The sequence below is a fragment of the Pseudonaja textilis genome, chromosome 2 (genome assembly GCF_049901715.1).
Source record: "Pseudonaja textilis isolate UNSWEBS1 chromosome 2, rPseTex1.2, whole genome shotgun sequence".
Taxonomy (NCBI): domain Eukaryota; kingdom Metazoa; phylum Chordata; class Lepidosauria; order Squamata; family Elapidae; genus Pseudonaja; species Pseudonaja textilis.
The window spans coordinates 155,907,793-155,921,120 of NC_141991.1; the positions used below are offsets into that span (position 1 = coordinate 155,907,793).

General features: G+C 39.2%; 2 protein-coding genes across 7 annotated transcripts in view; one reads left to right on the plus strand and one right to left on the minus strand.

The window, feature by feature from the left end:
- YIPF2 (Yip1 domain family member 2) overlaps positions 1-13,328 on the plus strand; it is a 453,467-nt gene that overhangs the window by 49,039 nt on the left and 391,100 nt on the right. The window lies entirely within an intron of this gene.
- CARM1 (coactivator associated arginine methyltransferase 1) overlaps positions 1-13,328 on the minus strand; it is an 85,735-nt gene that overhangs the window by 35,296 nt on the left and 37,111 nt on the right. For all 6 annotated transcript variants that reach the window (XM_087926076.1, XM_087926073.1, XM_087926074.1 and 3 more), the window contains 2 exons: positions 8,285-8,375; positions 7,812-7,893 (listed from right to left, as the gene is read on the minus strand). In XM_087926076.1, the coding sequence (XP_087782202.1) occupies positions 7,812-7,893; positions 8,285-8,375 (173 nt within the window). The remainder of the gene's footprint in view (positions 1-7,811; positions 7,894-8,284; positions 8,376-13,328) is intronic.

Genomic DNA, 13,328 nt, shown 5'->3' on the forward strand with positions numbered 1-13,328 from the left:
ACAACTAAAATTTATGAACTTTGGTAAGAGATTCGTCAACATGATTAAAACAATATATCATAAGCAAACAGCAAAGGTAATGGTAAATGGAGATATGACAGAGAACTTTAATATAAAAAGACACAAGACTAAGATATCCACTATCCCCTCTACTATTTCTATTGACACTGGAAATGTTAAATAGAAATATTAGATAAGACAAAGAAACCAAAGGTATGGAAATAAAAATGGAAAAACATAAGCTACAGGTGTTCGCAAATGATTTGGTTTTCATCCTGGAAGATCCACAAGAAACTCAAATTAATAAAAAAATATAGAAAAAGGGCATTGGTAATTACCTGACATGCCCATTCTCTTTAAGCTGTGAAGAGCATCCAGTAGTGGGAGGTGCTTCAGTCTCTGCATGTCTAGGCTGGGCTTAATTTGTGGAACACTCCTCCTCCTCCACGGGACTCCTCCCCAGCGTTCCCCAGTTTTGGCGAAGATGAGAGAAATAACCGCCCTCAACCTCAATGCCCTAACAATTCGTTGGCCGAAACAGGACCCCACCAGATGGGAAAAAGGGTGGGGCTGAATGCTCTTCACAGCTCAAAGAGAACGGGCGTGTCAGGTAAGTACCAACACCCTTTCTCCCACGAGCTATTCAGAGCAATCAGTAGTGGGACATACCAAAGCTTGGCCTGTCCTACGGGAGGGACTCCTTCTGGCCTGGAATCTCCTCCTGATCCCTGTGGACCCGTTGCAGAACTCTTCTGCCAAAGGAGGCCTCAGCGGATGCAAACACATCTATTTTATAATGCCTAATGAATGGCGATGGAGAGGCCCAGGTTGCGGCTCGACAAATTTCAGTTATTGGTGCCTGTGTGGCCCACGCTGCCAATGTTGCGGCGCTCCTTGTTGAATGAGCTGTTATGCCCCTGGGCACCTGCAGGGATAGAGTCTGATACGTTTTCGCTATCGCGGCCCATAGCCAACGGCCTATTGTAGAAGATGAGACCTTGCATTCCTGAGTGTTGGTCTGAAACGACACAAATAAGGCCTCCGTTTTTCTGAAAGTTGCTGTGCAGTTAACATATATTCGCAATGCTCACCTCACATCAAACCTATGCCATTGTAGTTCCAACCCTTGGGATGGTCTGGGACAAAAATTAGGAAGTATCAGCTCTTGTGCCCTATGAAAAACCAAGTTAATTTTGGGAATAAACGTAGGATCAGGACGAAGGACCACTCAGTCAAAACCGAAAACACAAAGATCTTGTCTGATAGACAAAGCTGCAAGTTCCGAAATACGATGAGCAGAAGAGATTGCTACAAGGAAAACTACTTTATACGTCAGAAATTGGAGACTTGACGATTTCAAGGGTTCAAAAGGGCCCTTAGTGAGTGCGACGAGGACCTTGTGATAATGGTGTACCTCTGGAGGGCGTAAATTTGTGGCTCCTCAAAGGAAACTCCGTATGTGTGGATGATGGGAAAGAGATAGAAGACCTTCACAAGTGAGAATTGACGCCAAGGCCGCCACCTGTCTTTTCAACGTATTAGGTGATAATCCCTTGTCAAGTCCCTCTTGCGAGAACTCTAGGATTTGAGCCACAGATGGAGAGATGGGATCAATTCAAGACTTGGTACACCATTTGCAGAAACTGGACCATGTGGCATTGTAAATGCGAGTTGTTGAGGGGCATCTGGCAGCTTGGATGGTGGCGATAACTCTGTTGGAAAACTTTTTGCTCTTCAGACGACTCTGCTCAACCTCCAGACGGTGAGGTGCAACCATTGAGGGTCCGGATGTTGAAGGGGTCCCTGGGTTAGCAAGACCCTGTCTGGCGGAATTCTCCATGGTGTTGATATGGATAGACTGCGGAGGTCTGTAAACCACAGCCATCTGGGCCAGTAAGGAGCTACTAGAAGTAGCTCCGCCCTCTCATCTAGCAGTTTCTGGGTGACCTTGGGAAGCAGTGGAAGTGGCGGGAATGCATACATAAGTCCCGGGGGCCAACGACAGTGGACCGAATTGAAGTTCTCTGCTCCTTGCGAGGGGTACCTGGAAAAAAAATCTCAGGAGCTAGGCGTTGAGGGGGAAAGCAAACAGGTCCACCACCGGCAGTTCAAATGTCCTGACCGTCTCTTGAAACAGGGTCGGATGGAGGTGCCACTCCGACTGATCGATCGTGGCCCTGCTTAGCCAGTCTGCCTGTGTATTTGACAGGCTCGAAATGTGCTCTGCTCTGATGGAAAGTAGGTTGCTCTCCGCCCAACAACACAAGCGCTCCACTTCCCGCATGACATGTTTCAACTGTGTGCCCCTCTGTTTGTTTATGTGAGCTTTGGATGTTATGTTGTCGGTCAATATTAGTATGTGCAGATTGTGTACCTGTGGAAGGAAGCTGCGGAGAGCCAGGTGTACTGCTCGAAGCTCCAGCCAGTTTATGCTGCACGACTGTTCTATGGTGGACCAGCAGCCTTGGGTTGTAAGCGATTGAACATGCGCTCCCCATCCAAACAGGCTGGCATCGGTGGTGATGGTAAATCTGTGTGGCTCTTTGAAGAGGCAGCCTCTGTTGATGACTGGTCTGGTCCACCAGAGGAGAGATATGAGGACCTTTGATGGTACCTTGACCTTGTATTTGGCGTTGCTTCGGCCAGAGCACTGGTACGGGAGCAGGAACCACTGGAGGGATCTAGTGTGGAGCTGGGCCCAAGGGATGATAGATATACATGAGATCATCTTGCCTAACAATTTTGATAGTTCCGCTAGGGACACCCTCTTAAGACCCCTGATCTCCTTAACTAATTGCTGAATGCTATTTAGTCTATCTGGTGACAGGTAAATTTTGCCTTCCACCATAGATGGGTTAACCCCCAGATGGGTTAACCGAGTCGATGGTGTTAAATAACTCTTTTTCCAATTTATTGAGAACCTGTGTTGTTGTAGGGATTGTAATGTGTTCTGAGTATCTCTGACTGCTTGAGGATCAGAAGATTGACCTTCAAGGATGAGGTCTGAGAGCTGCTACCGTCTGCCATTTCGATTGAAGTTGGAATTGCAGTATGCTTGTTATACAATGCAATACTGTGAAGGCAGTTGGCACGCCCAGGGTCCTGATCTGATGACAGACTGGTTTCCCTGATGATGTTTTTATTGCCCCCTTCCCCCCCCCCCTTTTTTTGAATAATACCCATCTATAATGAGTCGTATCTCAGTAATAATATTTTATTGATATTAAAATATTATACCAAAGAGAAAATTATTATTATTATCATTACTATTACTATTGTATTATTATATAACCACTAATAAATAAATAAATATATATATATATACACGTATGTATGTATGTATGTTGTGACTGGAAGGTTTGAGTCTGCTGTGAGTTTTGAGTCTGATGTATCAGACACAGGCTTGAGTGATGAGGAAGGTTTGGCATTGGAATTGGCACCTGCTCTAATGAGAGATGCAGACGTGAGCCAGGAGGATGAGGGAGTGTCGGAACACCATCCTCTCCAGAACCTTCCATGTCAATCATGCCTCAGGTGTCAGCAGCTGATCCACAGAACATACCAGAGTCCTTTAGTGATGACGAATGTTGGGTTGATGCAAGGACTAGACGCAGGTTGAGACGTCAAGCACAATTTGAAAAGAAACATCAAGTCAGAGACTAATTAGAGAGACTGACACGCCCCTTCAAGGAATATAAGGAGGCATGCTAGTTAACGATCCTTGTCCAGATCAACTTCGTTAATTACTGCACAGCTTTGAAGAAGCCCTCTGTTCCTGTTCCTGATTTATCTTGCGTTATCTCGGCTTGAAGACAGTTTCTGGGAAAGCTGCCAACGACGATTATAGAGACAAGTTAACTCTGTGGTTTCTGGTATTATTTGTTCGTGTTTATTTCTTTGGGACATTTGGACTCTCACTTGTGGCTACAAGTGAGACAGAACATATATGTGTGTGTGTGTGTGTGTTCTGATTGGTTGAGGGGTTGGCTGCCAACCCCTCAACCAATCAGAACACAGCCAAACCCCTACCAATGAGAACACCCCCCACCCAATCAGAACACAGCCAAGCCCCCACCCAATCAAGTCACACCCCCACTAGCAGTTAAAAGGAAGAAGCAGCTGCAAGCTCACATCACTCTGAGAAGCACAGAGCCGAAGACACAAGTCTGAAGATGATGAATGAGACTTCATCGAAACGTTGCCTAAATACTGCCAATCTTACGCGGGAGAAAACCCGAATAACCAAAGATAACCAAAGATCCACATACAAATACCCGCGAGAACCTCAGAAAACAAATATATATATATATATATAAAATATATATATATATATGGCAATATGTGTATGAATATTAATTAAGTAGTACGATGTTAAGTGCTGAGAAACCAAACAGCCAAATTGAGAACACCTAAAGGTCTAGATTGATAAGGGTAGAGGCCTTCAACAGCTTCCCTGCACAGGCGGACACAGGCCTAGGTGCTCGCTGTTGTGCCGCTGGGTTGATTGGGCTGTGAGGATTAAGCCAACAATTTAACTGTAAGAATAGCCTCGAATGTAGAAAAAAACCAAGTCGAGGGTATAATGGTCCCCAGTGTTCCTGAAGGGAACCTCTGCTTGGGACAGAGTTACCTCACACAGCACAAAATGGAATACAGGCACGCGGCTATGAGGTCTTGTGAGAAAAGATGGCCTCCGGCCATTAATCTTTTGGCGCCCTCCCCAGCAGCAAACTCCCATGAAGGAATAGCCTCTGATGGCTTTTCCTATAAGGCTAAATGGCGGGAGAGGGTGGAAGGCACTAAGCATTTGTATCTCCACCCCAAGTGGCGTTCAGAGGGGGAAGGAAAGCGATACGACTCTGTTGGGAGCAAAGAGCTCACACCGCTGTTCCGGTAAAAGAAACTCTGTGGCAATCTGTCGGAATGGCAGGGGTAGAAAGATCGGTTGTGGGGAGAGGGCGCGGAACAGCGCCAAAGCCTCCCGCCACTTTGGGGCACGAATTGGCGCTTCCCTGTAATGTGAGTGATCTCTGTAATGCGAGCCAACATCGAGAGATCGCAATGCAATTAGAAGGCTAAAGGATTCTAAAGACAAGCTGATTAACTTTCAAACCTGCTAGCAAGGAAAGAATTTTTCCTGTTTTGGCCAAGGAAGAATCACAAGCACTGCCTATCTCTCACAAGGCTGAGCCAAAACTGGGGAACCCTGGGGAGGAGTCCTGTGGAGGAGTCCCGTGGAGGAGTCGGAGCGTTCCACAAATTAAGCCCAGCCTAGACATGCAGAGACTGAAGCACCCCCCACTACTCTGAACAGCTCATGGGAGAAACATGGTGAAGTTGCAGGATTGAAAATAAAGAAAAAACTAAAATTTTAGTTAAAAATCTTACAGGTATTCAGATAGTCAAGAAAGTTAAATACCTAGGAATCCAACTAGTGTCAAGATGTGCAACCATTAAAGAAGATAATTACTATAAACTGACTCAATAAATTAAAACAGATGTAGAAGTGGAAAACCTTGCAATTGTTGACAGGAAGAATAGCTACTATAAAAATGAATATTTTACTGAGACTATTATATCTACTGTATTTCAAACAATACCAATAAAACTGGAAAATATTTTGAAGAACTAAATAAAACAATATTAAGATTTATTTGGCAAAGGAAAAAAAGCAAGGATAAATTTGAAAATGCTGCAAGATGCTAAAAACAGAGGGGGCTTTGGGCTGCCATATTGGGAGTTGTATTACCAGGCCTCAGTACTTATATGGATGAAAGAATAGATTGGTCTGAGGCACAAAAGATTATTGACTTTGAAGGGACATGACCTTCAATTGGGTTGGCATACCTTTTTATGGTATGGGAAAAATAAGCTACATAGTTATTTCCAAAGACATTACCTCAGAAATGCATTATTATCAGTATGGGAAAAAATTAAAGAACAACACTATTTGAAAAAACCAGTCTGGCTCTCCACTGACTCACCCAAATGTAACTGATATGGAAAACATTACCAGATATAAAGATATCTTGAATGAAAATGGGGAACTGAAAACTAAGCAAGATTTACATAGCATGGTGACCACAAATGCAGATACAATCTCAATATGAGAAGGATGCTAAAATGAATGGTTTTTATAAAGAATTAACAGAATTAGATCAAATACTAACAGGGACAGATAAAAAACTAATAAAAGAAATATATAGCTATTTACTAAGTATCAAGATGGAAGATGAGTGAGTAAAGGAGACAATGATAGTATGGGCTAAAATGGCAGAAACTGTGGAATAGAAATTATAAATTAATCATGTCAACTGCATATAATGAAAATCTTTATAAAATGTTTCATTGATGGCATTTCCCACCCTCAAGGTAGGCAAAGATGTTTAAGAATATGTCTGCTAAATGTTGGAAATGCCATCAGATACCTGGTTCATAATATCATATGTGGTAGACATGTCCAAAAACAAAAAAATATTGGATAAAATACATACATGGTTGGAAAAATACTAAAGCAACATATTGATTTAAAACCAGAAATATTTTTGTTGGGCATGTAACCGGATAAGTATGACAAGGAGAATACATATTTGATTTTACATGTAATTTACTGCAGCCAGAAATATATTTGCACAACAATGGAAAAGTGAAGAGATGAAAATGTGATTAAAAATATTAGAATGTGCAGAAATTGATAGATTAACACTTACAATTAAGGAAAAGGAAGAACCTGAATATGTTTTGACTTGGACTTATTTTATCATGGTTAGGTGACAAAAACAGAAGTTAGAAACGTGGAAATAGAAGAAAAAGATCAATGAAAAAAGAGAGGCTTGTTAAAATGGATAAGCAAGTATCAGTATTATTATTATGATCATTATGATAAAATGAATATCAATGTAGTGAACATTGTTGTAAACACTTTGATGATTATTTCCTAAAACTATTTGTACCCAGACAACACACTGTTTAACTAAAAATTGAACTTTTATATGTTATGAAATAAAAAACTTTATGCAAAAAAAAAAGAATGCGGCAATGGAAAAAGCTCAAACATATGTCTGTTTCTAAAACTACCTGAGAAGTTTCAATTGGACAGTGACTGATTATAGAGGAGTTGAAGAGGGAAAAAGGAAGGTTAATTACAATGTTATTACACCTAGCCAACAGATTCTCTGTGCTCTATTCTGTAACCGCTTTATAATCAGTTCAGGATACTCTTGGAAAAAGAACTGAACCAGAAGTCTTTCTTTGCTAATTAGTTTAAATGGGATGTATGACACAATGAATCTGTAAACATTGAACCAAAGGGCATGAAGTTCTTAACAGAAAAAAAGTTCTCTCACACATTGTCTGCTTCTTTGTAAAACCTTAAGGGGGAGGAGGACTTGTATCAAGTTTCTGTATGAGTCAGATGAAAGTTCTTCTCAAAGAACTTCAAAGATTTTTATAAATGTGTTCAAAATCATAAAGTGATATTTGAGGTGAAGCCTTGCCTGAAGAATTCCAGCCAACTTTTGATTAATGACAAAAGGACAAATACTAGTGAATTTAGTTATTCTGTGTGAGGGAAAGGTGCTATTTATTGAACATGGGCCAAGAATGAGGAAACTGTCTGCTAATCAAACAATTATATCTAGGATTAGAACCACCATGGTTAATATTCATGCCAACACAGCTTTGAATGCATGTTAGCACAATGTCTGTGGTTAGACTGTTGCATATGTATGGCCTCCACTGCATGGTATCACAGGTTAATTATTTCAACTACTGACAAACCTCCAAAGTGTTATGGGAATAATCCAACTTACCACAACAGGCTGTCTGAAATATTCATCTACTGCTGCACCTCGGAGTGCTGACAAATCTACCCCATGAAAAGATGGCTGATACCTACAATATAAGATACCACCAACTGATAAGATGAAAAATATAAAACAAAATATTAAATATTAAAGAAATTCAAGAGGAAACTGATGCAAGATTTGAAAAGAAACACGTCGCACATACATTGGCTTCATCTGAAAAAAAAAACATTCTGGAAAGATAGCTATGGCAGTGCAGAACACCCAGAAAAACCTGCCTGCTACTTAACTAAAGTAGGCAGAACAGGCAGCACCAAGTTCAAATGAAACCAGAGATTGTTCATGTTGTTCAACACTACAGCAACAAATTCCATAGCTCCTCTTCATACATGTCAAATCTTATATATTTGGGGTGACCCAAGTGGGGAAGTTTGAAGTATAAGTATCTGGTTTTTGTGGGATAAAGAGAAAAGACGCACCAAAAGTTAGCTTTTGTGAACTGTTCCATGTATAGCTGTTCATCTGTAAATGGGGCTAGATGGACATCGCCAATAGTTGGAAACATATTTCCTGAAATGGAGCAGAAGACAACATATATTTATAGTTTTATTTGATTTTTTGAATAGAAACATTTTATCTTGTTTTTCAATTTCAATAAAATCTCTGAAGTTTAATCAAATATGTTTTAAAAACCAAACAAAACAGGAGGTCAATTATTAAGACTGATAAGATATCAAAACAGAATAAAAGCAAGTTAACAAATCAAATTAAAATTCTATCCCACCTCATTTTTGTTTTGTTTTTGTTTAACATACTGGCTGGCAAATTCGAAGGAACTCAAAAATTTGCATACAATATGTATTCTTGACTTCACCTAGTAAAGCTATCTTGTACTATTAATGGTACAAAATTACAAGTATGGAAAACATTTCAAGTTAAAGCATTAACATAAAATAGGCTATTCTACTTACTGAAAATGTTCAATTCAAGAGAATTCTATTCATGAAATGGCCCACCACCAAAATGTTTTGGTAAAATCTGAGTAGTCCATTTGAAAAGGTTTGAAACCCCCGGTATATTTTTGCTTAGAACCCCAAATTCTCTTTGCATCCTGACCAAAGCACTTGAAAGACAGCCACAGCACATCAATAGGAACAGCCTCACAGAAAGGGACTGATAGACAATCAAGTTTAATCAAATCAGTGCTTCAAAACTGAACCTGAAGCCCTGGCTATTTCAAATGGGAATGGTTATTTTTCATGAAGGATTGATGTTTCTTCCTATTACTCATCATTCTTTCTTTTCAAAAATTATATGTATAGAATAAGATATAAGTATATGGGCATAAGTAAAAGCACCATACAGAGGATCACCACTACCGATTTTTGTTAATCTTATTAATTAAAAAATTATGGTGCTAGACAATTATGGTGCTATACAATAATTGTAATAGCCAATTCCAGCAGTTGAGTGCTGATCAACTTGAAAGCAATCTAAGATCATTCAAATACTGTATAAGGGAATGTTCATTACATCTTTGGAGGGTTTTTTAATACGAGAAGGGTACTGGTATTGGGAGAATACTGATAAATGGACCAAAATAGAATTTATGGATGAAGTTATTCTTAATATAAAAAAACTGCAAGAATCTAAAAAATCTTCATAAACCTAGCATATTTAAAATCATTCATTGAAAATACTGCTTATCTACAGGAGACTCATTTAATAGAACAGGTTAAATTTCTATTAATGAAGTAGAAACAGGTTAGAAGCAGGATGCAGCAGGTTCCAATAATTACTTTGATTAAAAACTAGCTTCTCTACCAAGTCTTGCCATGCTTTCTAAAGCGCCTGTAGGCCAGACAAGGAATATTGGATGGAAGCTGAACAAGGAGAGATTTAACCTGGAAATAAGGAGAAACTTTGAGAAAAATCAACCAATGGAACAGCTTGCCCTCAGGAGGTGTGGGAGCTTCATCACTTGAGATTTTCAAGAAGAGATTGGATTGCCATTTGTCCGAAATGATGTAGGGTCTCCTGCTTGGGTGGGGGGTTGGACTAGATGACCTATAAGGTCCCTTCCAACTCTGATTATTTGTTATCTGCCTCACTGTGGCCAGGGGTATTTGTATGTTTCTGGGAGGGATGTCAGGAGTGTATGCCAAATCTATATATTCTCATCAGGATCATCCAAAGCATTAAGGTCATCCTAGCTGCCTAGTGAAAGCAAGCAAATATCTACTTTGGGCAGAAACGATATAAGAAAATGCTGGAGGCATTTTAGTGACAACAGCAAAGGGATCCATTCATACTGCATGGAAGAAGGCAGTGTTAAATCACTCCTGTACCTTTACTAAAAAAAACCCACATGGACAGAAAATATAACAGATTTTTTTGGGGGGGTGGGGTGGGTTTAAATAAAATAACTAAATTTGTTTGGGCCAGGGAAAAAGCTAGAATTAAAATGAAACTGTTGCAGGATAAAAGAGAAAGGGGTGGCTTTGGACTTCCAGATTGGGAGATATATTATCAGGCGGCAGCTATGGTATGGATAAAAGATTGGATCAACCTAGAGAATAAAAAGATATTACTAATAAAAGGACATAACCTGCAAAGAGGGTGGCATAGTTTTCTATGGAAGGGAAAAAAACAACACGCCTACTTTCAAAGGCATCAAATTAGGGATGCACTTATTCAAGTGTGGGATAAAATCAAGAAGGACCACTATACTAATATACCAAGTTGGCTGTGGACGATGGAGGCATTAATATACCAAATGCAATGGATCTGGCTAAAATGAGGAATTACAAGGATTTGCTTGATAAACAAGGAAAATTAAAAACAATACAGGAATTAAAACAGCAAAATATAGACACTGACTGGTGGCCTTACATGCAGGTACAAGCAAGGTACAAAAAAGATAAGGAAGAATATGGATTTTACATGAACCAACTACAATTCGATAAAATTATCCAAGGAACAGAGAAAAAGATGGTATCTAAATTATATAACTTTCTTTTGAACTTTAAAAAGGAAGAAGAGGTGGTTAAAGAAACGATGGTAGCCTGGGCGAAAAATGTGGGACATAATATACAATTGGAATATTGGGAAAGAATGTGGGGGGGAAATTATAGACTAACACTATCTACAGTGTGTAAAGAAAATATGTACAAAATGTTTCATAGGTGGCATCAACCCCCCACCAGTTTGGTAAAGATGTTTGCAAACCAAAACCCAGAATGCTGGAAATGCAAGAATAAACAGGGTACATACTTTCATATGTGGTGAACCTGCTCAGAAGCAAAAAAAAAATACTGGAGTAAGATTCGAAAGTGGTTAGAAGAAATAACAAAGCAAAAAACTGAATTTCGACCAGAACTGTTCCTATTAGGCATAAGTAAGGGAGAATATAGCAAGACTGACAGATATATTATTTTACATATAACAACTGCTGCATTGCACTGGAAACAGGGAGATATACCACAAGAGGGAGCAGTGACAAGGAAAATTCTAGACTGCACAGAAATCAACAGGCTGACTTTAGAGTTAAAGGATAGAGAGGAATCGATACATTATTCAGTCTGGGACACCTGGTATATATTTTTTGAGAATAGAAAGAAAAGTAATATTGTAATTACTTAAAGAATATGAAGCTATATATACTGAATGTAGAATTAACAGAAAATGTACTATGTAACAAGTGGTATAAGCAAGGAGTAAGGAATAGAGAATTAATAGAAAAAGTAATATGTAATAATTGCAATGTAATAGAAAATTAAGTATAAGAATATGGTTAAGAAATGTAAATGATGTCTTCAACATTGATGCAATTGTTTTTCTATGTTTTTAAATGGTTGGAAAACTGAGTAAAGTTTATATTTAAAAAAAATAAAATAAAACTGAGAGAAAATGCAAGCAAGATGTGCTACTTCATGACTGTAATGCAAAACTTGGAAACATTCATGAGGAAAATGTATTTGGAGTATAAGACTTAGGAAAACCAAATAAAGCAGAACACCACCTTATCAATTTCTGCCATTCCAACGAATTAATCACACTAAAGTCTGTCTTCAAACAAACAATACATAAATATATAAACCAAGGGCATTTGCAGACACTTTGGTTTTAATTTTGGAAAAGCCTATGGAATAATTGAGGTATTAATGGAAGAGTTCAAGCAATTTTGTACATTAGCTGGATTTAATCTGTCCTCTGAAGATGTTAACAAAATATGAAGATGGAAAATAAAAATAAATTATTGCACAAACTCATTTTCAGATTGAGAAAACAGTAAAATATCTAGATTTTTTTTCTTCCATTCAATCGTGTCTGATTCTCAGAGACTCCCTGGACTGCAGTTTTCTTGACAAGGTTTTTCAGAAACAGCCTGTCATTGCCTTCTTCCTAGAGATGAAAAAAACTGGCTGGTCCAATAACAATCAAGAAGCTTTGTGCCTAAAATGGGTCTAGAAATCCTGGTCTCTTGTTTTCTAGCCTGTTACCTTAACTATTATCCTGAACTGGCTCTCTAAGTGAAAACCTTTAGATCTTCAGACGAATACTCTTCCAATGAGCTATTTTGGCTTGTGCTAGCTATAAATTCTCCATTCTAAGAGCTATTGCTACTTTATTCTATCATACCAGTGAACAAATGTATGACTGAAACTCACTGTTTAATAGTATATCAGATATGACTCACTATTTAAAAAAGTGTCAATACAAGCAGTCCTTGACTTACAACTGGTCATTTAACAACTTGTTCAGTTACAACTTGTTCTTCAAACAATATCATACCACCTGTCCCCTCACAGTCACATGGCCAAGAATGGATTCAGACTTATAACTGCATTGTTTGTTTAACTTATTTGTCTAATGACTGCCATAAAAACAATTGTAAGTGGATACTCCAACCTATGACTGTCATGAGTTATGACTGAAATTCTAGTCCCAATTGTTGTTGAAAGTTAATAACTACTTGTAATAATACAGCAGGAAGGTAGTTAGTGAATGATGAGAATATAACCAGTGTTACTGTCATATATAATTCTGATTTGATAAATGCTATTGTTGGAGGAGCCTACATGTAACCAATTAGCAGCACATATCCAAATTCCTGACTTATGACCAGTCGTATCCCCTCTGGTCTAGACACCATCCAGAACAAAGCGAAGAAACCAGATCAGTTTCATTAATGATATTGACTTTCCAGAATTAAGAGAAACATATAAGAAGTGATTCCCATTTCCCACCAAAAGAGGTAGCCAAAACAGTATCTAATAGATTTATGGTTACTAACCTATGTGCCATGCCCCTGGTGGAGACTGACTTTGAGGGAGAGGAGGAACAGCTGACAGGGAGTGGAAGTGTGGCTCCGGAGGTTGTGTTGGAGACTGGGTGAGGGCAGAGCCAGCTGAGCAGTCAGAGGAGGACCCAGGCCCATCCCCTATCCATCCTAGGGCATGCAGGGAGGAGAGGATAAGGGAGAGACATGGTCTCCTCGGGAGGAGAGGGTCTTGATCCTCT